Source organism: Hetaerina americana, unplaced genomic scaffold (genome assembly GCF_022747635.1).
Source record: "Hetaerina americana unplaced genomic scaffold, ioHetAmer1.1.p SCAF_7, whole genome shotgun sequence".
Taxonomy (NCBI): Eukaryota; Metazoa; Arthropoda; class Insecta; order Odonata; family Calopterygidae; genus Hetaerina; species Hetaerina americana.
The window spans coordinates 85,018,018-85,043,372 of NW_027287316.1; the positions used below are offsets into that span (position 1 = coordinate 85,018,018).

General features: G+C 40.6%; 1 protein-coding gene across 1 annotated transcript in view; it reads right to left on the reverse strand.

Moving 5' to 3' along the window:
• Ac76E (adenylate cyclase type 2 Ac76E) overlaps positions 1-25,355 on the reverse strand; it is a 935,623-nt gene that overhangs the window by 359,635 nt on the left and 550,633 nt on the right. The window contains exon 6 of the mRNA XM_071595784.1: positions 19,266-19,393. Within this exon, the coding sequence (XP_071451885.1) occupies positions 19,266-19,393 (128 nt within the window). The remainder of the gene's footprint in view (positions 1-19,265; positions 19,394-25,355) is intronic.

Here is a 25,355-nt window from a genome sequence, read left to right on the forward strand (position 1 = left end):
GACGGGGCACCACCCTCTTGTCCCAGGCACTAGGAACGGCCCCAAAGGCGGAGAAGCCACAAAGATGGCCAACGGCATGGGATGGAGGAGGCAAGGAGAAACCAACCACTCCATTAAGGATCCTCATGGATGACCCATGTTTATGCAGCCATGGACAATGGATTGTATGCAAAGGGATATTACTGATTAAGGGCTTTGGAACCCAAGATCCGGCAGGAGAAGGAACAGGGATCGACATCCAGCGAAATCCTTCGGACAGATAGAGTAAGGAAGGTATGATAATAGGATCCTGGAATGAGTGAACATTACTCAAGGCAGGCAAATTAGAAGAACTAAAGAAAGTAATGCAAGACAATGCTATATTGGGGATATCTGAAACTAGGTGGATAGGAAATGGAGAATTCAAGAGAAATGCTTACAAAGTAATATTGTGGTAGAGGTGAAAAGAGGGGAAAGAACGGGGTAGCACTAATTCTAAATTCCAATGAGTGGGAAAATCAAATATTTAGCTCAAACACGGGAAATGATGTACTTATGATAATTTAAATGAACAGCATACCTAATGAATTGGTAGTTATACAAGCATGCTTCCAAGTTAAAGTGCAGAAGATGATGAGATTGTTAGAACGGTACGAGGATTTTGATGCGTTGATTTAGATGGCAAAAGACAAAGATAATCTACGTAGTCATAGTAATGGGAGATTTTAATGCTGTGGTGGGATCTTATGACGACATCAAAACCACAGGGAAATTCGGTTAGTCATTAAAATGACATTTTAATTTAATTTTGCATATTTAGCTCAAAAAGAGATCCTGTTTCCAAAATATATATGTGCTTTTAATTTTAATTGAATATTCGCGACCTGAGAGATACCTGGTCTAGTTCATCCACTAATATGCGACACTAAGGTAGCGACGTTTTCTGCTACGGAGCGTTTTAAGAATCTGCCTTTTTTATACTATTTTTATCAATACCACTAATCGTTCCGCCAGTTTTTTGCGACCTTTGTAAAGGCATCACCTGGTAATGTGTTCAAGTATTAAACCATGGAGGGTAATTTAATATAGGCATATGAAAGAGAGTGGGTCTGGAGGCTTGGAGTGGGGAGAGGTCAGCTCTCTCCGTGGAAGAGGTCAGGTGCCGCGGGGGTGAGGGTGGGGTGGGAAGAGGTCATCGTTAGCGGGATGAAGCAAAGGCGGGACCCTCCCCTTCCAAAAGATACGAATTTTAAAAACAAAATTCCATCCCTCCTTTTGTTCCCTTTTGAAGTTAAACCCTTCCATTGCAGCGCCAGCCACCCCACATGGGACTCTCAAGCAACCCAGAGGCGCCCTTGCCTTCATCACCGGGACTACACCGGGAGCAAGCCCTGCGAGACTAAAATGAGTGCCGGAGAGCGAATGCCTTCATTTCGGTGGACCTTTTATTCCCACTAAACATGCGAACTATTTTTCAATGATTATCTCTTTAAAATATGCCTTGCTGAAACAAATTTAGACGCGGGCATTCTCCGAAGGCAACAAAAGAAGATATTCACCGGTACAGGCTAAGCGTTGCGAAACGTCAAAGAATGAATTATACGGACTTCATTAGCGAAGTTGCAACGGAGTAAATTCCGCGAAAAAATTCTACAGGAAGTCCTTCCATACTAGATCTACGGCAATATTTCGATATTAAAAAAATATCCATTATTTCCTCTGCTTTAATCTCGAGCAGATTTTACAGAAATGCATCTGCAAAACACTTGAGAATAACTGAAGCGTTTCCATGGAAGCGACTAGGACGCACAAACCTTTACTCACGTTTTAATTACAATTCAATTCCAAAAATATGTTTTATTCACGGGTTAGTTGCAAGCAAGAGATGAAAGGAAACAAAATGAAGTAAATGTCTCATAGTTTATTGAAATTCCGTAATAAATGCGGAAATAAATACCTCTTTTGATGTGCAAAAAATATCAGATAAAAAAATGGAAAATTGAAATTCGGTAATAAATGTGGAAAGGTAAAGCAAAAAAATCAAATGATACTTTGCTTCATCCAAAGGTGTTTCCTACCGAGCATCGTTTAAATCACAGTAAATTTTCATGAGCTGCAATACGCAAGAGGATTTCATAACATACCGGTGGAGGCGTCTCGCAGGCCATGCATGCATCATTCAAGGCAGTCCTCGGTGATTGGTGCATTCTAAACACTCGCGGGACGACCCTTCGCTGACTTCTTAGTCTCAGATAGCTTAGCAGTTTCCTAGCTTCTACGTGAGCGTTTGCATCAATTGAAAATTTTCACTGAATGAGCATTGAGGCGGTATTTTTAATTACGGTTTTCCGACCGAAACACCATAAATATTCTCATCCCTAACACAGTTCATTCTGGCATGATTTAAATTCAATAAAATTCCCCAGTTTTTATCCAAAGAAAGAGGTGATTTTCTCTTTGTCATATTGACACCCATCCACTCATATAAACGCTAAGTATTTTTTAAGATTATGATGGAGAAATCTTTTTCGTAGAATTTTGACACATATGGACCAAAATAAAAGACACCGCTTAATCAAAACGTTTTTTCACTCGAATTAATTTGAAGATGGATTCCCTTTTACGTGTATATTTGATAATACCAATGTTTAAACAACGCTCAAAACAACAATATTTCTAAGCTTTCTTGCTTACTCTAAACTTTAGGAGGTTAACTTTAAGACTTTATCTCGGCTTTCCCATCCTTTCCTTCATTAGGAATCGGAATGGCGGTTTGTTTTTTTCGTCCAGATTGAATTTGGATGAGTTTCCATCGAACGTGGGGAACCGGCGCTGCCGGATTCCACGGATATTAGAAGAATCGGACGCTGCGGTTAGCTCTGTAAATTCCTAATGAAAAACGTCGGAAGACTCTTGATTGCCTTCCGATGGGAGATTTAGGGGAGTATCTGGTCGGAAGAGGGAGGCGAAGGTAGAAAAATCCCCAGGGGATTCAATAAGGGAAAAGAGGAAAGGTGAAACCGGAAGCTATTCCTATTAAAGAGGGGGGGGAGCGCGTCTGGACGTCATCACGGATCAGCAGGAGTGGATGACTGCAAGGATGACGCCAGGAAAATCGAATGTGGAGCGAAAGCCCGCAAAACGATATTGAACTTTATTTGTGAATGTTCTTGGCATCTGTGCATTAACTGATCGAATTTCCTCCATCTCCCAATCATCTGAGAATCACAGGTAGGCGCCCTTTTATTTCCTCGCGCACTCTGGTGTGAAAATACTCAAAGTTATTGTCATTCCAAACGTTGGGGAGTTATCTTAATTAAAATAACCTACTGTAACATGCGCAAAAATTCTACTTCAATAATATTCAAGGTTTGTAGAAAAAGTATAGGTAACAAGTTTTCCTGACGTCTGCGTGAAGTGCTGAATTCAGACCGTCGGTTAAGTTTACGCATGATTGCAGATATCATATTAGCATTGAAAATAGGACAGTGCACAGAGCATTATTACGGAAGAATTGATGATGCGAAAGATCTGCGCTACACTCGTCCTCCCGAAGGTCTTGACGGACGACCATAAGAGCAGACTCGAGTGTCGGCTTGCGAAGACATTCTGTAACGGCATCGCGACGATTCCCCAACCCCCTTATACTCCCGATTTGGCACCAGCTGACTATTTCCTATTCCCTATAAAAGTGAAATCCTCCCTTTCTCAAAGGACACCATCACCATGAGACCCTAAGTGCCTCAAGGGATGCACTGCCATGCAGATTTCTCGTTCGGAAGGCCACCGCATATCAAGGGGCCTATCTTCCCCTCCAAGAGCCAGCCAATGAGCTCTTGGTAAAACTTGGGTTTGGCTCCTCAAATATTCGAGTACTTCAAGAATGGGGGTATGTTTTCCGAATTCAACCTCACCACCGATGAAGACACTGAAGTCATCAGTACAAGCACTTAGAACCAATCGGCCAAACCCTGGAAGACATTTTCTGGCAAGCGGCATCTAGAGCTTACTGAGCACTGCTTCAAAGGCTAGTGGCGTTAGTCATTGCGATAATGGGGAACTTTGAAGCAAGTACATCTCCTCGGAAAGGGATGAGGTAACCCAATACCCTTACTATTAATACGGTCTCATCAAACAGTATGTTCTAATCACACCTGCAAAGGCATCTTCACGTTGCATACATATTCACCTAGACTCGATATACTAGGTAGCAATAGACTTGATATAATAGAGCAATGCATGGCTCTATTGAGGGCCTTCTGTGGGTCGAGGGAAACTACTGCAATCGGGTTGTCACCGCCGTTGCAACAGTATTTCACTTTCCGAATGGTGGAGACCGTATCGCGTGCCTTCGCACTGACACTATCAAATATCGCTCTCAAACACTGCTGATGAAATAACCGTGCACAATATATTAGCGATGACTTCCACAATCATCTCGTTAGTTGCGTGAGATAGTTAAAACGGGAGCCAATTTCCAGTGGCACCAGCATCTTTCTTTTTGTAAACGTTCGCTTTGCGTTTAGTTGAGGGCCACAGTGACAACGTTATTCGACAGAACGAATCGGTCAAAAGATCTCCGAGGAGAAATGAAGGACGTATATCAAAGGCCCAAGATTAAAATTTCACCGCAATACAATTTTTGCGGGGAGGTTTATTCTTATCAAAACACTTAAAAGCTTCAAGAAATGTAGAGTCAATAAGGAAAGAATCAATCGGGATGAAAAGGCCAAACCGCCAGCAGGCCGTAGAGAAAATTATGAGCGTGAAAAGGAGGACGGGAAAAATAAAAAGAAAATATTGGTAAAAATTTCGAAAGAGGGATGTCAAAAAACTTAAAGGACAAAACGAAACAATAGGATCAGTGAATATGAAAATGAGAGGGAAACCCTGGGTTCCGGAAGGGATTCTTATAAAAAAGGGCGAGAGAAGGGAATGGAATAATGTAAACCCAGAGTTAGGTAGAAGGAAGCACAAAGAGTTGAAAAAACCCGAGGCGTGGAGCAAATACGCAGAAGGAAAGAAGCGTGGTGGCAGAAGCAGTTCGAGTACATGGAATGTTAACATGAGAAGGGTGAAATTGGTACGCTCTGCAGAAAGCTTAGAGATCTATCAAGAGGCAGGAAGAGATTGCCCTGAAAAACTATCAAGGGCATCTCACGGTAATTTTTAATTAAACCAGAAAAATTCAAGAAATATGGATAGAAGACATAAAGGAAATAGAATGAATTCGATAGTTTCAAGCTTTACTTAGTGAATATTCACGATCACAGAGTAATAAAACTTGGTATTTTTTCACAAAACTTCATTAAACTACTTCCGATTGTGACGCATAGGTGACATCATCAGGTATAAAATTTCATGCATCGAAAACGGCAGTATTTCATGAAACATAAGAGTCCGACATTAGTAACTTATTGAGCAAATTCTACGCGTCGAAACCAGTAGTAGTGTGATAGTGATTTAGAGAAAATATACTAAGTTTAATTATTCAGTGAATCATAATGTGTTTTGGAGCGAAAAGGTCTAAGAGTTTCAAGCAGACGAATAGCACTAGGCAAAGGAGCGTCCACAAAGAAGAGGGAATTGAACACAGAGGGTCATTGAGTTAGGATGCTAATAATAGGCTCGTTCAAGCGTTGCTATGGAGCGTAGTTTTGTGCGGCGCGGAAACATGGTCCACCGGTGCAGGAGACAGTAGACCTGCAGACAGGTCAGCTAAATGAAGTGCTGCAATATTGCGGAGTGATGACCTGAGGTGACCATCTTTGATGAATTGAGGTGAAAGTATTGTTCAAGTGAGTAAGCAGAATACTACAAAAAACCCTACTTGACTCTGGAGCTCACTGAAAGCTCCCGCATTGTACTCAGCTGTGCCTCGTATTCGAGTCCGCAAGACTCGCTCGAGTATTGCGGACTCGAGTTAACACTTGACTCTCCTAAATATAGATGAAAATTGAAAGACATGCTGGCTTTTTAAAAAAAATACGATTTGTAGTGTTTTGCAAAAATATTAAAAAATCGTTTAATAGCGAAAATTTTAAAAATGTCGGGAATAAAAAAAATAATTGCCCTGATCTTATATTTATGCCAAAGTCGGATTAGCGTTCGGAGACATTTGATGGCTTGCATGAAATATATACTCCATAAAAATTTTAATCTGACTACCAGTATTAACAAAAACACAGTAATCAACCGTAAGGTCGGTTTGGTAGGTGATGATAGAGTTCACCCAGTCTTACGGTGGTCCTCTGTCCTCCAAGCCCTTCGTGGCGAGTGACATTCCCACATTAGCAGGGTGCAAAGGGGGGCCAGTGCCTTTCCCTGTGCCGGTTATGGCTTCCCAGGAAGATCCTATAGCCAAAAAATCACACGGTGGAGCTGTAGGTGCCCAGAGAGGCTTCCCCGGGAATGGACCCCGGGCCCTCCGGTCAATAGTAAAACGTTCTACCCCTGGACAAACCCTTTCTAATAATATGTACTATTGGACCAATAATACACATTTTCAACAGAATTGCTAAAGAGATCTGCTTCTAATTCATGCAAGGTATTCCAACTGTTAATTCCTAATTTGATCTCTACGCCCAGACGAACCAGATCCAACTGCATAGCAGATTACTGAGTGCCTTTTTAATTATGCTACATAATTATATCGAAGTAAATCTTGAGGCCTTTGTAAAAGATCAATCAATTTGATAAGATCTTACACGTCGATACCCGAAGTCATAGGCTTGATTATAGTTTTCTTTCATTTTCATTGAATAGAAAAAGTATCATAGATTGAGGTAGATTGCAAAAATTTCAAATTATCATCAGGAAACATAATTTTTTCCTATTCACTGTTTTTAAGAATTGCATGACGATGTTTTAGTATAAAGTGAGTGGAACATCTATAAATGAGCCATGCTTGAAATAAATGCCTTTTTGAAAATTCTTCGTTCGAAAGTTGAAATCAGCATAGATTTTTCCCGTGAACCAACAAAATGGACATATTTCCGCAAATATAATGCCGCGGATAGGCCTTTTGCAATTTGTTTGCAGTCTCCCTTACGCTGATACCACCTCAATTTGTCCAAAAGGCACACGACCACGCTTTTTGATTGGACGTTTAAAAATTTCTCTTTCCTTTCGGGTTTGTATCTTCCACATAATTTAGAGATTTAAATTCCACTTTTATGAGAAAAGTTTCGCTATTCGTCCTCACGTCCGCCCTCGTTATCTTACAAAAACACGTTCCCACCGATCAATATTTTTTTCGGAGGCATAAAGTCCGAGTTTTATTAGTTTTACTTACAGCTCAATGGGAGTTTTTTTACGAGCACTCTTTTTTAAGTTTATTATTTACGATAAATAAACCTCAGAAAAAACCCGCTAGTTGGGGGAAGATAGCCAGCGTTCATTTGCTATCTCTCGATACTATTAACGTACAACATTTGCATGAGTTTTAAACATACGTTTTATGACGGGCGATAAAATGGTATGCCAAGAATCCAGCCCCAAAATTTACTGGGATTTTTTTAGTTTGAATTAATGTCAGGCATTTTCCTTGGCCCAACAAATATATTTTATAATGTTGCTTATAATTAAATTGATAATGCACACCAGGTTACTCTTAATGTTTTCGTATTTACATTGTTGGCTGGAACATCGACCATAGGATAGTTTTTAGCATTAAAATAAAAGTCATGAAGGGTGGGCGCACTAAACGCCTGGTCCATATTAGATGGTTACTTTTATCTTTGCTGTCAAGATCATGAACTAAATTGCGACGATTCTTCGGCGGAATCCTATGGATGAATTTAAGTTCTTCGTTATTTAGCGAATACTTCCTTCCGCGTTATCAGGATGATTTCTATAACTTCAAAATTAAATTTTCCTTTAGGTAAGGCTCGTTTATATATTACTGACACTCCTAGTTAAGTAGGTCTCATGTAAGATGGTAAGATACTGTCTACGGCAGTATTTCCAGAACTATTTATTTTGGATAAAATATTAATAAAGTTTCCTTTATCGAAAATTGTGTGAACTCCATTTCCCTTCGTCGCGTGGAAAAACCCAGCCTTTCCCCATACATATGACACACATGGGCGACACTTGTTAGGCAGACAGTTATAATGGCTCCACATTTACCGGAGAGTTCCGGTAACAACATCAAGGATTTTGAATCTTCAGTTCACCGTTAATATAAGTATTAAGTGGGAGACGCAATGGGCATATGTTGCAAAGCAGCAAATAGCAAATTATAAGAAAGTGCATTGGTTAATGCTGCCGAAAACAAAACTACAAGCCAATCCTTAAAAATTAAAAGAGATATCACTGTTACATACTTGATTTAAATTTATATTTGGAGGCAATTTTTATTCCCAACATACTGATATTTCATTGACTATAGATGTAACAACGCTAATAACCGAATATTTTTACCGATAAATTCAGCATTCAGAGATTTCATATCACATGTTACATCTGTGCGTAGCAGCCAGGTAAAAAAAATAGCCATTAAAATGTCAGTAAATTGAGCGTCCAAATTCTATTCATTTGGTAAGTATCAAGATATTTGGTAGGCAAGGTGTTCACTAAATATCCAATTTCAGAGGCGCATCCCGATCCAACAATAGTTGCTCCCTCTTAAATGGCGAATGGAAAAAGGCAATTAATTTCGCGGTTAGGGTAATCAATGAAGGAAATAACAATAATTTTTATAGCAAAATAATTTCTGCAAACGTTAGTGGAGGTAGTTATTGGATGGGCACAGCCTATACGGCGTTACAACGAAGCATTCATCCCACGTTTCTCCTCACGAAACACCCTGAAATCCAACATTACACTAAGTCCCTCTAGGGTTCCGCAAACTTTCTTTCATTACGTCCCACTGCCGGTCGACACCCCCTTCATCCACTTTTCCTGCCTCCATAGGATTGCTCCCAACAAACCCCTCTCTTCGCCCACCATACAAAGTACTTCCTCATTTGTTTTCTTCTCTGTCCATTTCACCTTCCCCATTCTTCTCCACACCCACATTTCAAAAGCCTCCAGTCTACGTCTATCCTCCTGCTTCAATGTCCACGTTTCTGCACCGTACATAGATACGCTCCATATCAAAGTTTATACGAGTCTTTTGTTAACATCCTTACTCAACGTCCCCGTCATCAACTCCCTCCTTATGGGTTAAATGGAAAAAGGGAACATTTGGTCTCAATTTCGCCCAAATAAAGACCACTATCTATCTATCTATCTATCCTCCTTGTGAAAGCCTCTTTGCCTAGCGCAATTCTTCTCCTTACGTCCCTACTACTTTGACCGTGTTGGTCCAAAACACTACCGAGATACGTAAACTGTTCTACCTGCTCTAGTTTTTGCCCTCCTATTTTAATGTTAAGCTTGGCCTTTTTCTTTCTAGAAAATCGCATAACCTTTGTTTTATTAATATTGATTCTCATCCCATACCTGTCGCACTGAATTTCCAATTCACTCAGCAATGCTTGCAGACCCGTGGCTGACTACAAACTAAAGCTTGGTCATCAGCAAACCTAACTGATTTTACGAATTCCCCGCCCACTTTCATTCCTACCTCCAGTCCTTCCCATGCCTCTTCAATAGTTTCCTGTAAGTACAAGTTAAAAATCAACGGTGATAATTGGCAACCCTGTCTTACACCTCTTCTTAACACTTTCCATCCGGACTCCCCATTTCCCTATCGCACCTGAGCAGTCTGAGATATGTACAGGTGCGGATTAGCCTCCCGTTCCTCCAATCTATTCCTATTTTCTGCAATATACTCATTAGTTTTTCCCAATTCACTCTATAAAACGCTTTTTCGAAATCTACGAAACAGGCAAATACCTCCTGGTTGTGTTCTATATTCCTCTCGATTAATAATCTCATTACTGCAATGGCATCACCCGTACCTCTCCCCTTCCTAAACCCAAACTGATCATCCCCTAAATAATCATTTCGCTTACCCTCTATCCTTTTTTAATGATCCTGAGTACAACTTCGCTGCGTGGGATGTCAAACTTATTGTCCTGTAGTCCTCACAGGATGTAGCCATTACCTTTTACGGAATAGGAACTAAAACTGATCTCACAGGCTTCCGGCCAGATTCCTTCCTCATAAATACTATGGATCAGCCCATATAGCCTCTTCCTCCAACATTTTCCTAAGCATTTCAATAGTTCCGCGGGAAAGTTATCCACCCCCACGGACTTATTTAGTTTCATCTCCCTTACTGACCTTTCCATCACATCGTCGAGTATGCCTGGACCTAAGCTATTTTCCTCTACGTCATGTTCCTCTTCTATGTCTAACTTTGTTGGTCTAAGTTCTTCGCTAAACAGTTGTTCTATATATCCCTTCCATCTTTCTTGGATCGTTCCTGTGTCACCTATTTCCTTACCCGCCTTATTACTGACTGCTAGCATAGATCTCCCTTTATTACTTTCCGATAAAGATTTAACTTTGCTGTACAGCGCACCAATTTCACCCTTCCTCTGCAGAGTTTCCATATCCTCGCCCTGCGTCTTCCAGTTTCCCTGCCCTCATCATTGTCCTAACATTCCACATTCCTATTCTAACTAATTTGGTCTTTTTCTCCTGCGTCTTCTGTCCTACTGCTGCTGCTTTTCCTTTGCACGGGTTTCCTGGGATGACGATCGTGGAAGCCTTACCTCCCCCGCTGCCGGGCACGACGCTCGGCCAATTGGGCCGAGTCCCGTAGTTGCCAGGACTCAAAATCTCTGTATTTTCCATTACATAATATCTTTGGAATGATAATTGAGGTGGTTTCCCGCTGCTTTCCTCAATAGTGTTTTAAACGTGTCACCATCACTTACTGGCCGCCCTACTGGGGTCAGACGCCATTGCAGCCACCTCACTGAGTAACAGCCTCTGCGTGGACTACCTTTCGTTTGGCTCCTAACCTTCAACCTATCTGGCATGGGTGACCCTACTAGGAGCAATTATTATTACTCCCGTCAGCACAGCTCTAGGGGTCATTGGAACCCACAAGCCCTTCCATCACGTCAAGGTTGTAGTCCGGGGAGGGATATATGTATACACATATGTATATGTATATGTATATGTATATGTATATGTATATGTATATATATATATATATATATATATATATATATATATATATATATATATATATTTATATTTATATAAAATTTCAATTTAAGCGCGTTTACTAGTTCTCTTGCGCACCTTACTGCATATCGTGCCAAAATATGGCGGGTGCGCTGGGATTGCCACATATATCGAATGGATTCTGTGAGGTACCTGAAGATGCCGGGGGATTAAAATTTTACTTTTTTTTAGCCTTTTATACTCCGACGGAGAACGGTATTAACAGTGCGTACCTCTGTGTGAGTACAAATATATTTTATTATCGCTCTCACTTTTTGATCAGATGAAAGCAATTGTTTCCTTTTCTTTAATTAAGGAGATCAAATACTTGAGTTTTTCGCTCAAACGGCTACGCAAAAATGTGTAACTCCTTCATATTTCGCCATGCAACGTACCTTGTATACTAGTAACATCGCGTCCTTTTATGCTTTCGGAAGATTGCTTATGAGTATTCTGGGTCTGTGTTCCACTCTGCCGTGAATAATAAACTTCAAAGAACCCCTGTAAAAACCCTCGTCTTGCTTTCTTCTCAGTAACTCTAATAAAACTGAGACTTTACAATTTCGAAAAAAATATTGAAGTGTTGGAACGACTTTCCGTGCGATAACGAAAGTGGGCGCGAGCTAAGGAAAGGGGGATTTTAGAGTTCAATTAGGGAGTCCTCATGCAAATTTTGGACGCCAGCCGAATTAATGTGAGGAGGGCTGTAAACGAATTCCATTAAAAGAGACTGAGTGTGCATGGGCACGTTATTCTCCCCGCGAAGCTTTGTCCAAACATTTCCAGATTTTTAGAATTTATTCGTTGATCCAAGACATCTATCCCGCTTTCATCGATCCCTGACGATATTTGTAAAAGAATTTTTTTTCGCGAATGTGTCTCCCTTGGTGGAGTTAATTCGGTAAAAAGTCATCTAGTTTGTGATGGGAAGTAATCATAAAACTGTTTTAAAAGGAAACAATACTTTCTAGGGAATGATGAACATACTATACTGGGTGTCTCTCAAAAAAAGTAGAATAATTTTTTGCCAGCAATGTGGATGGCTGGAGTGGGGTGATTGGTGGTGGGAAAGGCAATGGGAAAATGCTTGTGGAAGCAACACGGCCCGCGTCGTTAAACAGTGGGAATTTACGGTGTGCGGAATGCTGCTAGACTGAACCCCTGTTCGTCAATCACGTCACAAATTCGCGACGACACTTTCAAAGGAACAATAGTATGCGATAAAAGTGCGCATTAAGCTTAGAATATTGGATTCGGAGACCATGGCCATAATTAAGGATGCTTATAGGGATGTATAAATGTTCCAAATGATGGTTTTCTGCTCCCACAGAGTGTTCTGGGAGGGTAGAGAGGAGGTTGACGAGGCCCTGGACACATCCATGGACAACACAGTGCCGATGAAAACGTGCAAAAAGTGAGACGCATCAGCTCACTTCAGATTGACCCCCAAGTGTCAGGATGTGATAGCAAAAGAGTGCATTAGTATTCAGAAAACCACAGTGCATTGCATTCTAACGGAAGATACGGCCACGAGAAGGGTGCGTGCCAAGATGGTCCCCAAGGTGCTCTCGGAAGACCGCTTGAGTGTGACAATCTTGCCTTGGACCTCTTGGCCCACGGCGCAAGTGTCTGGTGACGAGACATGGATTCCCTTGGAGTACCATTTTGGACCACTGGATTATGTCAAAGAGGCCATGACGAGGTGCATGAACGATATTCCCGTCGACGCCTTCCAGGAAGCGTACCAGAGGCGTGGTGGAGGCACTGACGTCGGTGCGCCCATACATAAGGGTGCTCTTATGAAGAACTTTTTCCCTTAGATTTATTCTAAGTATTTTTGGGAGAGACCCCGTATACCCTTCATAATGAAGTTTTCAAGAATGATTTCACTTTTATTATTTTTTAAGGTAATCTACCGGTTAAGGTAGGTTTTTGGATGGACACAACTACCAAACAAACATTTTATTACTCCCGACAAAACACATAATCCATCATCCTACTCTACATCAGGTCCTTCTTCATCTCTGAGTACTTTCTTCCTCCCTTCATCCGGTCCAACATCCCTATCCTTTTCCTTCCCTTTCCTCTTTTGCCCAACATTCTACCCTCTATCACAGTCTTCAACATCCCACTGCCGGTCAACACCCCCTTCATCCACTTTTCCTGCCTCCATAGGATTACTCCCAACAAACCCCTCTCTTCGCCCACCATACCAAGTACTTCCTCGTTTGTTTTCTTCTCTCTCCATTTCACCTTCTCCATTCTTCTCCACAAAAAAAACTCTTTCAAAAGCCTCCAGTCTACATCTATCCTCCTGCTTCAATGACCACGTTTCCGCGCCGTACATAGCTACGCTCCATATCAAGGTTTTAACGAGTCTTTTCTTAATATCCTTACTCAACGTCCCCGTCATCAACTCCCTCCTCCTTGTGAAAGCCTCTTTGCCTAGCGCAATTCTTCTCCTTACGTCCCTACTACTTTGACCGTGTTGGTCCAAAACACTACCGAGATACGTAAACTGTTCTACCTGCTCTAGTTTTTGCCCTCCTATTTTAATGTTAAGCTTGGCCTTTTCCTTTCTAGAAAATCGCATAACCTTTGTTTTATTAATATTGATTCTCATCCCATACCTGTCGCACTGAATTTCCAATTCACTCAGCAATGCTTGCAGCCCCTTGGCTGACTGACAAACTAAAGCTTGGTCATCAGCAAACCTAACTGATTTTACGAATTCCCCGCCCACTTTCATTCCTACCTCGAGTTCTTCCCATGCCTCTTTGATCATTTCCTCTGCATACAGGTTGAACAGCAACGGTGATAATGGGCAACCCTGCCTTACACCCCTTCCTAACACTGCCCATCCTGACTCCCCGTTTCCCACCCGCACCTGAGCATTCTGAGACATGTACAGGTTGCGGATTAGCCTCCTTTCCCTCCAATCTATTCCTATTTTCTGCAGAATACTCATTAGTTTTTCCCAATTCACTCTATCAATCGCTTTTTCGAAATCTACGAAACAGGCAAATACCTCCTGGTTGTATTCTATATTCCTCTCAATTAATAATCTCATTACTGCAATGGTATCACGCGTACCTTTCCCCTTCCTAAACCCAAACTGATCATCCTCTAAGTAATCATTTGCCCTACTTTCTATCCTTTTGTTTATGATCCTGAGAACAACTGTAGCTGCGTGGGATATCAAACTAATTGTCCTATAGTCCTCACATGACGTGGCCTTTACCTTTTTCGGAATAACTTTTAATATGGGAACTAAAAAAATAATAGTGAGATGCTAGGAGAAATTGAATGCCTCTTCGTATCGATATATGGATTGTGAATCGCCGAAATAATAGAAAGGTATTTCACAGGAGTACGTCTTCAATTGCCGTTAGTTATTACTCGTCATTTGGAGAAAATAGTATTCAACTTCCTTCTGTCGATAGGCTCACTTTTTTTACAGCGTACATTATTACTTTTATTATCTAAACATAGATGGTTTTCTGGATCTTCTTCTGCGCCATATATCCCCTTAATTCGTCCCTTATCCGACTGTCTTTCCTCCAGGCCTCCCTTCGCCTTCGCACGGGGTTTCGCTCTTCAACTGTCCAGCATTTCACCAGAATGCTTCCATTTCCTCCCATTCAACATGGAACCTCTTTGTTAGAAGTTCCACATGGACATTTAATCTCAATTATTTTCCCTCGACACACATTTCAATACCCCCACTCATTTTTTCCCGCTGCTAATGTAATTATTCATGTGTCATTTTCACCAAGGATCCATTATAATTAAAGAGTCTTTTTTAACATACCTGATATCATATTGCGGAACTGATTTTTTAATTTTTAAATTTAAATGCAAGTTTACCTAGAATTTTATGAACCGACCTTGGTTCTCTATACGCGGGAACAACCCTGCTTGAGGCGGTGAGTGGGAGCACTGGTCCACCTCACACAACCGACATCAGGCAGCGTTGGGCCCGGATGCTTCTCGAGATGGGCCGCATCGATAGCTCCACTGCGGTGCTCTTGCCTCGTTTAAGAAATTTACTTTTTAAGAATGCGAGGGCTTTCGCTTGTGAGGAGAAAATGCAAGACTGCCGAAGGTTCGTGTTCACTTCGCAGCCCCCCTCCCCACCAATGATTTTATCCGGCGCGTGTTACCGCGGAGTATCCAGAGCCTTGACCTTGCCCCCTGCCCGCCCCGCCCTTTTCCTGAGTGACAGCTGCCCTCTTAATGCATGCCCTCTCCCCACCTCCCCCTGTCCCATATCGCCATCACTCTCATTCCTCCCAATTGACGCATTTCAATGAAATCCCCATTCTTGCTACTTCCTACCCTACATTATGTAAATGTAACGTGATTCCTTATTTCTCAACCAAGTCAGCACCAACGTAATAACTGAAATATAATTCGGATAAGAATTTGGATTTCGTGGGCTATAAAAAGCTATTTTCACTTAAAAACATGTCATTGCTACCATTAAAAAGAAATATCCCAGCTTCCGTGTCAGTTAGTTATGTTATTACATGTGGCTGCGACTTGTTGACGAGACCTGTTTCTGAGAAAAAAATCATTCGCTGGTTACATGTGGTCCGGTGGTAAAAAATCGACTCTGAGCAATAAGGAGAAATAATTATACTTCTTATGAAGGACGTCATGTACGCCATTATTGAAGGATCTTTCTGAAGTAAATAAATAGGCACTGATGAGGGAAAGTTACGCCGCACATTCCAAAGAGGGAACTACTTATAGGTTTGGAAAAACGTGGGAGGAAGAGTTTTTATGGAATTTACGAAGGAGGAATTCGGCCAAAATATTTCGTCATATCAGTGTCATTTCGCATTCAAAAAATGAGAAAGTTAGCCAATCGTGAGGACTACAGAACAATAACTTTGATTTCGGACGCAGCTAAAGAGCTTCCCGGGATTATCCATAAGAAAATGAGGAGAAAGGAAAATTTTCGCGTGGGAAAAAGCACGTAGGAGAGAGTGATATTTATTTATGAATGGACAATTTTGTCACGAATTGTGCCACGTGGTAAAAGGACGTTTGAAACTAACTATCCGACCGTGTTATTTATGAATTGTTAATTTTTCAATTTCTTTCCATTATTATTTTACCCACCGAAAAATATTATAATTTCTTCATCATTCCATGAATACTGTGAGCACAATCCTATAATTTGGAGTGTAGTAAAAATAATTAGAATCTAGCATTTGAGTATTTTGAGCATTCATTTGGGCACTTCATCTAAAATACGTCGGAGATGTCAGTTTGCTGGTATTATTATAGTAATTATTCTGGTAGAACGAATGTTTTTTTGGAAAACGGGATTATATGTTAATGGTGTAATTTTAAGAAAAAGATGGAATCACAAGCTGAGAACAGTTCTCCGTAAACGACCAAAACATCTATAAGAATAGCAATATGAGTCTTGCTCAACTATCAGAGCAATAAAATTATTTAAGAAGAGGTAAAAATCGCCTCGAACACATTTGTTTACCAAACTAGGCGTCTTTCAAATCACGACAATCAGGCTCTTCCTGCAAAGTTATTTGCCGGAAATGACGAAGGGGAGGTTCTCTCTCCCTCTCGCACAATAGACGCACGATTGCCTATTATGGATTCGGAGTACGCCAAGGGATCCAAGAGATAATGATTCGAGGGTTCGTTTTTGAGAAGTGAGTAATTGGGCCGACTTCGACGCCCCACTCCTCAAATCGGATCAAGGGGTCGAAGAATAAACTCAAAATCAGTCACTCTTCTTTGACGGAAAGGACATGTCATCCATTTGGCCCTTCCATTTGCCTTATTTCCAATTCCTGCGTGCTTTTCCCACGATTCCAGCTGCTGCTAAAGGAAATTCAAATGGTATGGAAGTCAACCAAGCAGCATTTCTCATCGGAGTCGCTCGTTAATCGGATAAAAACTTGAAAATATTTGATAAGCTATCATAATTCAATAAAGTTTATTTTTCTTTAAAAGGAATAATCAACATTTCACTGATTGGGAGCTTGAATTTCTTCCGCACACCAATTTTCTCTTGCCATGACCTTGCTCGGTCTCCATAGCAAAAGACGTTGCCTTATCAAAATAATGAAAGCTTGAAATATTTCAAATGAAAATGGAAATTATATATTTTTTATCGCCCGAGAAGGGATTCCAAATATACGTTTAAAAGAGGGATGAAATGAGGAAACTCATAAATTTAGCGTCCGTGGACTCCAAAATTTGTCCATCAAGGAAACTTTTCCATATTTTCCGACGAAGAATTGAGTTTATTGTTCGTATATGCGTCTCAAAATGATAACTCAGCTCCCACGTCTTGAGATTGGCACTCAAATTTGAGACGAAAATGAGTGCGAGGATGGTGGAATATACTTATAACTTCGAGCAAGTTTTTAGTATACGCCTCTCATGGGATGTACTGATATAATTTCTGAAGAGTATTGAAGTCAAACGAAAACCTTATATTATGCAATGCGCTCCCAAAATAGAGTTGCTATTGTAACTTGGTCCATTAGTAATTTATCTAATAGTTTTACTTTGAGGGTGGATGATTTAAAATAGGATGATGCAGTGAGAATTCGTCACCAAACGATCAAAGGCGTCCCTATTATTTGTCATTCCAGGAGGATTACATTGATGTGGTCATTACAATGGATCATCTTTATTAGACTTAAATATAAGGGAAATGTTGAAACATTTTAGCCGGATAAGTAGTAGAAGGCAGGTGAGGGGGCGGAGGAGAGTACATTAATGGCAGTGCGTCATCGTCTGGCCAGATGATGCCTCACTCTATCGAAACTGGTCGCAGTAAACTTAAATTTGTGCGGAATACCAGTGTTTTCCTTCCAACGTAGCCTAAGTTTTAAATTTAATTGAGTTAATAAGGAAATTAACAATGTATAATGGTGATAAATGTGGAGATCCACTTTATCCGAAAACCAGAAGACTTGTTAGAAAAAAATCACAGGACCTTTGCTCATTTCAGGACATGAAAAATGTATTAAACACAAACCGTGCGCAATATGACTTGCCTCAAACGGGAGAAAAATGAAAATATTTTGAATTGCATTTCTTAGTTCATCGGACTCCACCTATAAGATCATTCGTAAACAATTTCGCGATGACGCTAACTTTGGATTTGAGCGCCGGTCGCCGGCGTAGAGCACGCGCGGGCTACGAGATCACGAGGAGGGAGACGGGATGGAAACAATTAGGATTGGAGTCAACATTAAAAGGAGTAAACTAACTACGCATAAACATGCGTACATGTCCAGGGGCGGCGGAGATATTGCCCGATGCATTAAATCGAGGGCCCACATGTCTGAAATGACGTCGTTAACGAACGTTCTCCAAACAACAGCATTATTGCTAGATTTGTGAAACGTATTTACGACAAACTGAGTGGCGTATCAAAACTATTAGTGGAGATATGTCGGGAATCATTAACGGAGCGAAGGTTAAATTAGAGATTTAATCTCTTGCGTAAATTGGAAGCAAGTCCCTTCAGCGATATAGATGAAGATTAGCACCATTATTCTATGGAAGGAGAGATTTTGATAGTAATATATGAGGGACTAAGTGTACGTAGTAACGACAGATTTAAGATGCCGATTGTCAACCCAGCTGTAAGGAATGAGAATAACTGCAAACGGCCACACTAAGGGCATAAGTTTATTTTTTTCATTTCAATTAGTCCGGCTCCTTAAATAATCTTTATTTTTTCGCCCTTCTTTTTACTGGAAGGTCGTCTCGCATGCATGGACAGATGTTTTGAACTTCAATACCTTACCTCTAGTTGGAATTAAATAAATTATTTGAACAGTTTTTAACATTTAATAAAAATAATAAAAAATGAGAAAAACTTGTTTTTGATGCTGCATGTTTGTGGTTGAGTCACCCTCTGCCACACATTATAGCGGGGGTGTGCGGGGTGCCATGTAGACCAATGTAGAAAGGTCGCCCACACTCTTTCCCGCCTCCACTTCTTTCAAGAAAAAATAAATTATCTCTTCATGAGATTAATGTATTCACTAATGATTATCCTGTTCCCATCTAATACTATTTGCCCGTAAAGCACTTGTTTTCTATGGGAGCCCATCAAGGGCAATATTTTGGGTTTTGACCGACCGCCGGCCACTCAAACTCACCGGATGGCCTCGATCATCTCCAATCCCATGTTGACGCAGTTGTAGGCGTGGTTGGGGCGCGACACCGGAAGCCCGGACACACAGTAGTAACAGTCACCCAGGATTTTGATCCTCATGCACTGGTTTTCCTGGAAACGAGAACAGAAAGGAGCACGTGGTAAGGGCATAGGAAAAAAGAGTTAATCGACGTTCTCTTCGCGGGCTTCCCTCCGGGTCAGGTCTTCGCTTGCCAACGTTGCAATGGCAAACTCTTCCCGACGTTTGCCGATTGCACAAATCGGTAGTAGAATGTCTGACTCATTGGAAAACCCGCGAAGATTTTGCCAGAATCGCACTGAGTGTAAACAGCAAATCCTATAGTAAGGAACTCCAAATTCCTAGTGCTAAATACGAGGTCGGTCCAAAAAGTATCGCGAATTTTAAATTTCCGCGGGTTACGTATCTTTGATTTTTTGTGGCGTTATGCCGGTACTTGCAGGTATGTCTCTCTTTTATGCCGAAAAGTTCGGCCATTATTAATGGTCCGTTCATTGTTGACAGCTATTTTGCTTGGACGTGTTTTGGCTTTTCTTCGATTTTTTCCTGTTCCAAAAAATGGATCAAAGGCTCCGTATCAAATTTTGTGGGAAAAACGAAATTAAGTGAACGGACGCATTCCGAATGTTGACTGTGGCATATGGATAGCTATCTTCGGCCGAAGCAACGTTTATCGGTGGTACAAAATGTTCTCATAGGGCCGAGAAGATGTGAACGACGAAGAGCGTGCCGGGCGCCCGAGCACGTCAACAATAGAAGAAAACATTGATGAAATGAAGAAAATAGTATTAGCCAATCGTCAAATCACCGTTAGAGAAGTTGCTGAGGATATTAATATATCGTTTGGCTCGTGCAATTCGATTTTTACGAATGAATTGGGCAAGACACGGGTCGCCGCGAAATTCGTACCGAAATTGCTCAATTTCGACCAAAAACAGCAACGCATTAACATTGCTAATGAGGTATTGGGCTCTGTCCGCGACGACCCAAATTTGCTCCTCCAAAATGGGTCATAACTGGTGATGAATCATGGGTCATTGGTTATGACGTGGAAACGCCATAACTGCCAATCACCCCTTTGGAAGCTGCAGCACGAGCCAAGATCGAAAAAAGTGCGCGAAGTACGGTCGAATGTGAAAGTTTTCTCACAGTTTTCTTCGATTGTAGGGGCGTGAAGCATCGTGAGTTCTTTTCACAGCGTAGACCAGTATATTAGGAATATTACTTGCAAATTATGCGCAATTTGCTCGAAGCAATCTGCCACAAACGCCCGGATTTGTGGAAGAACAGAAATTGGCTTTTGCACCATGACAAAGCCCCTGTTCACACATAATTGCTTGTGCGCGAATTTTTGATCGAAAACAACACACTAATGGTGCCGCAACCACCGTATTCACCAGAACTAGCTCCCAGTGATTTTAACTTGTTCCCAAAACTGAAGAGGCCCATGAAAGGACCACGCTAGGCTACGATTGACGAGATAGAGACTGCATCGAAGGAGGAGCTGAACAAGATCACAAAAATTGATATTTTGAAGTGCTTCGAGGATTGGAAAAAACGTTGGCACAAGTGTATAACATGTAATGGGATTAATGTGAATGGAAAAAAATAGATATTAATGAATAAATAAATAATTTTCGAAAAAAAAACACAAAAGTCGCGATACTTTTTGAACAGTACATCCTCCAAATTTAAGCAAATGCCCAAGTTGAAATTGTTATATTTCTGAAATCTGGAGCATTAATTTTTGAATTATCAATCCTCAAATAATATTAATGGATTGGACACACATCGAGGCACAATGGACGGATTAGGAATATAATAGAAGAAAAAATAGAAGGGAAGATTCCACGAAAGAAGACCAAGAGACATGTACAAAGGACAAATTAATAAGGACGTAAACAGAGAGGGTATCAGGGATTGATGGAATTGACATTAAATAGAGTAGAATGGAGGGCTCCAGCAAATCAATCCTAGGATTGAAATACTGATGATGATGAAATGATATAAGTCACGAATAACTTCTGGATGAAAAATTAAGTTACCTCACCACCATGCTGGATCCCTACGCTACTTGCTGGAATTTCAGTTAGTTTGCAGATGCCCGAGTGGGCCTCTATGACGGAAAAAATTAACTCAGTTCCTCTGCGAGTGTTTAAAGACTTACCGCCTGTCCCAAAACGTAAGTAAAAGGATTTTTGCTCGAGAAGCAGACGACTGGAGTGGAACGATTTGCGGCGGGACAAATGGTGACAGTTCTTGGAAAAGCAACACGAATGGCATCAGTTCTCTGCGGCTCGTTGCTGGACTGAACACCTGTTGGAGGGTTGCGTCACGAATTCACGAGACTACTTTTCATGGAGCAATGGTATGCGATTAAAGTTTATGTTGAACTCGGAAAATTGGGTTCAAAGATCATTACCATGGTTGCGGATGCTTATGGAGATGGAGGAATGTCCCAAGTGATGGTTCTGGAAGGGTAACGAGAATATTGACGATGAGGAATGCCGCTGGAGATCCATCAAAAGCACAGAGTGATGAAAACGTGCAAAAAGTGAGAGACATGCTCACTTCAGATTGACCCCCAAGCTTCAGGATGTGATGGCAGTGGAGTGCAATATTCAGGAAACCACAGTGCATTGCATTGTAACAGAAGATCCAGCCACGAGAAAGGTGTGTCACGATGGTCCCCAAGGTGAAGTCGGAAGACTGACAATCTTGCCTTGGACCTCGGTGAAAGTGACCCGAATTCATCAAAATAGGTAGTAACTGGTGACAAAACATGGGCCTTTGATTGCGACACCCCTTTATACACCCCCTTTGAGTACCATTTTGGACCACTTGATTATGCCAAAGAGGGCATGAGGAGATGCCTGAACGAGATTCCCGCCGACGCCTTCCAGGAAGCAATCGGTGAGTTGGGGGAAAAAGGCGCTCTTTTGAAGAGTTTTAGTAATTTGTGCTTTGATCTAAGATAATGTTTTGCCCCGAATTACTCCACTTGATTTTTGGGACAGACTCTACATGGACCTAATTATCTGGAAATAAATACCCTCGACTTCAGAAGCGTTATCCAAGCTCTGCTATTTTACGTTGATCGTAACCCCTAGTAACAACAGATGGCATAGGGAAATGAACACCGTGCTAGGGCGTGAATTTTGCAATCCCATCAGGGCTCCTTGTAGTGATGAACTCTATTCTCGTCAACCAAACGAGCCTTCTCTAAAATGTCATCTACTCATAATTATTTAATGAATAACATGAAATTTTGCTGGGATGGACATTATTCTAAACAAATATTTTGAGTTTATCATTGAAAATTTATCTTAAATACCACCCGCTCTTGATGTGTTCCCAGACGTTAGTTTCCGCAAAATACTATCTTGTAAGAATCAAATTTGGGCAAGAGGTAAAAAATTGCTGCTCGAAATAAAGAAGCAGAGCGTGGGAAAAAATAACGAGAAGTTTGCCAGGAGAGAGGGTTAGTTTCTCGGAATGATGTACTTGATCATCCTTCATCATTTTAACAGAATATGAATTCGTTCACATATCAATGAAAAACTCAAGATTTCCGTTTATTCCCATGACTGCAGTATCGCCATCTTTCTCCTTTCAATCTTCAAAACCTTTGTCAAAATATAATTTATATGGCATTTAAGATAAGGTAGTATTAAAATTAGTAAGAAAAAAATTAAAGGTTAGATTGATCAATTAAAAACATAATAATTCGGTTATATTTCAAAGGAAACGAGCTGATGGAATTAATGTTTCACTTTTTCAATAGGAAAATCAAAAAGAAGATGAAGCTGAATGTAAACGTATCAAACCATAATTCTCTCCCTTTTTTCATGAGCTGTTACATGCGTTAAAACACGGGTTATTTTAAATGCCGGTGGCGGCGGGGTAACGTCCTCGTCTGCCATTCCAAGGGTCGTGGGTTCGATTCCCGCCTGGGTGAGTTTCCCTCCATCTAGGGCTTGGGTGTTTGTAAATGTGACCATTGTTATCATTGTTAATAGTTCTATGTAAAGGCCAACATGTGCTGTTTTCGGACTAATACTGAATAAATAAATAAAAATAAATAAATAAAATAAGGGCCTAAATTGGAACAAATATTTCACTCGAAACCACAATTTAAGGGGAAGCGTTTTACAATCCTGAGTAAAGTATTACTAAATTAATTTATTACAAATTGTTTATTTGAGAGTCTTATCACGAATGCAATATTACGAAGGAGAGATGTCAGGCATTTAAAAATAGTACGTGATAACAGGAAATTTAATTTTGCCAGACAATTCCAAAAATAGGCGAATTTTAGGCAGCGATTTGAGAATCTCCAAGCGGCTTCCTGATTTGGATTTTACTTCAGTCAACTTAGAAGGACTCTAAATAATGGATTTTATCTCCTAGTCGCGATAATTGCTGATCTGCCCACCCCAAATGGTGGACGCCCAAGATAAACAGTTTGTCCCTTTAAGTGACTCGATCACTCCCGCAGGAGATTTGGGTCTCTTGGTTTGATCATAGGACTGACGCATCAACAGCTTATACATTGATCCTCTAATGTAGTTTACGGGGAGCGCAATCCATTGGCCGACTAGTTGAATGAAGCTTAATGGTCTGCTAATCTGAATGAATCAGCTCGCCACCTGCTTTCATTCCAAACTACGCAGAGCCCTTTCCACACTTGTTCCTGCCGTTGAATTTCGCTGAGGCTTTTAAGAGCACTGGCGATACCCCGAGAACATCTCTTTCTTTCTTTCCAATACACCAACGTCCATCCCTTTCCTTTGCTTACTTCCATGTTTGCTACCTTAATAAATGTAATAATAATTGGGCTTCATTCAGGCGAGATTGAGACTATGGCAGTCCCTTCTTCCATATAAGCAATCGTCAAATACATTCCATGAAAATGAAACTACATTTGAGTGCAAAATGATATTTAAAAAATAACCAGAAAATGACATGTAGAAAGATATGCACAATTGTCGGGAAAACTCAAAGAATAAGGCTTTTATCCTTGACGAAAAACCCCACTGCAGGAAAACACCCGCATATTAAGGGGAAGTTGAAAAACCTGACAAAAGTTACAGATAGATAGTGCTAATGTTACAATTCACTAAATTTAAAAAAACCACACATATGAAATAAATATAAAACAATGCATGAACAATAAGAGAAAAAGCACAATGAAAACTGATAGGAATATAAACGTAAAGAAAAATTATTCAAATAAAATTACAGATTAATAATAATAATAATACAGAAGTAAGAAATATTTTTTTTAATGAAGGAAATAGGATATTGCCACAATTCGATTAAATGATTACTTAAAAAATTAACTATAACCCATCACTCAGTTTAGATCACATCATTTATTTAGAGAGAGAGAGGAAATATTTCGGGTATTAAATTAAGGCTTAGAAGACAAAAGTGGCTAAAGTACCCATTAGGGATACTGCGGAAAATCTGACCTAACGAGTGTCCTATATCCAGGTACTTTGGAATTGTGGTTAAACGTAATGGAAGATGTACCAAAGGAAAAATATACGGAGCCGCACAGCATAAAAGAGCACATTAAAGAATAGTAACAAACAAAAGAGTCATCACAGAAATTAGGGAGATTCTGCATTTGGATCGTGGTGACGTATTGAACGGATGGAAAAACAGGAACGATGGCGGAGGACAAGCGGGTGGTCTGCTGCTGGCATACTTGGAAATGCCACACATGAAAATGATAATACAAGCGAAATATTTAAAATATGAAGAAACAATTAGGGGAAACATGAAAGAACCTTAATGAGAGCGTTGAGAAAAATGAACGAGCATTTTATTATGTATTTTTTCATATTGATAACTATCCTTACCTGTTTCGTATTAGTCTTGCAAAAATTAAAAATATGACCCCTCTAGGGTATCTTTTCGTGGTGTGGCTATGACCAAATTCGTCTTTTCTAATAAGCAAATGCCTTCTTACTTTCCAAAAAACACTCCAGCCAGATGATATCCCAATGTTCCGGTCTGCATCATTTCCTGCGACTTCCCTTTGGTTTA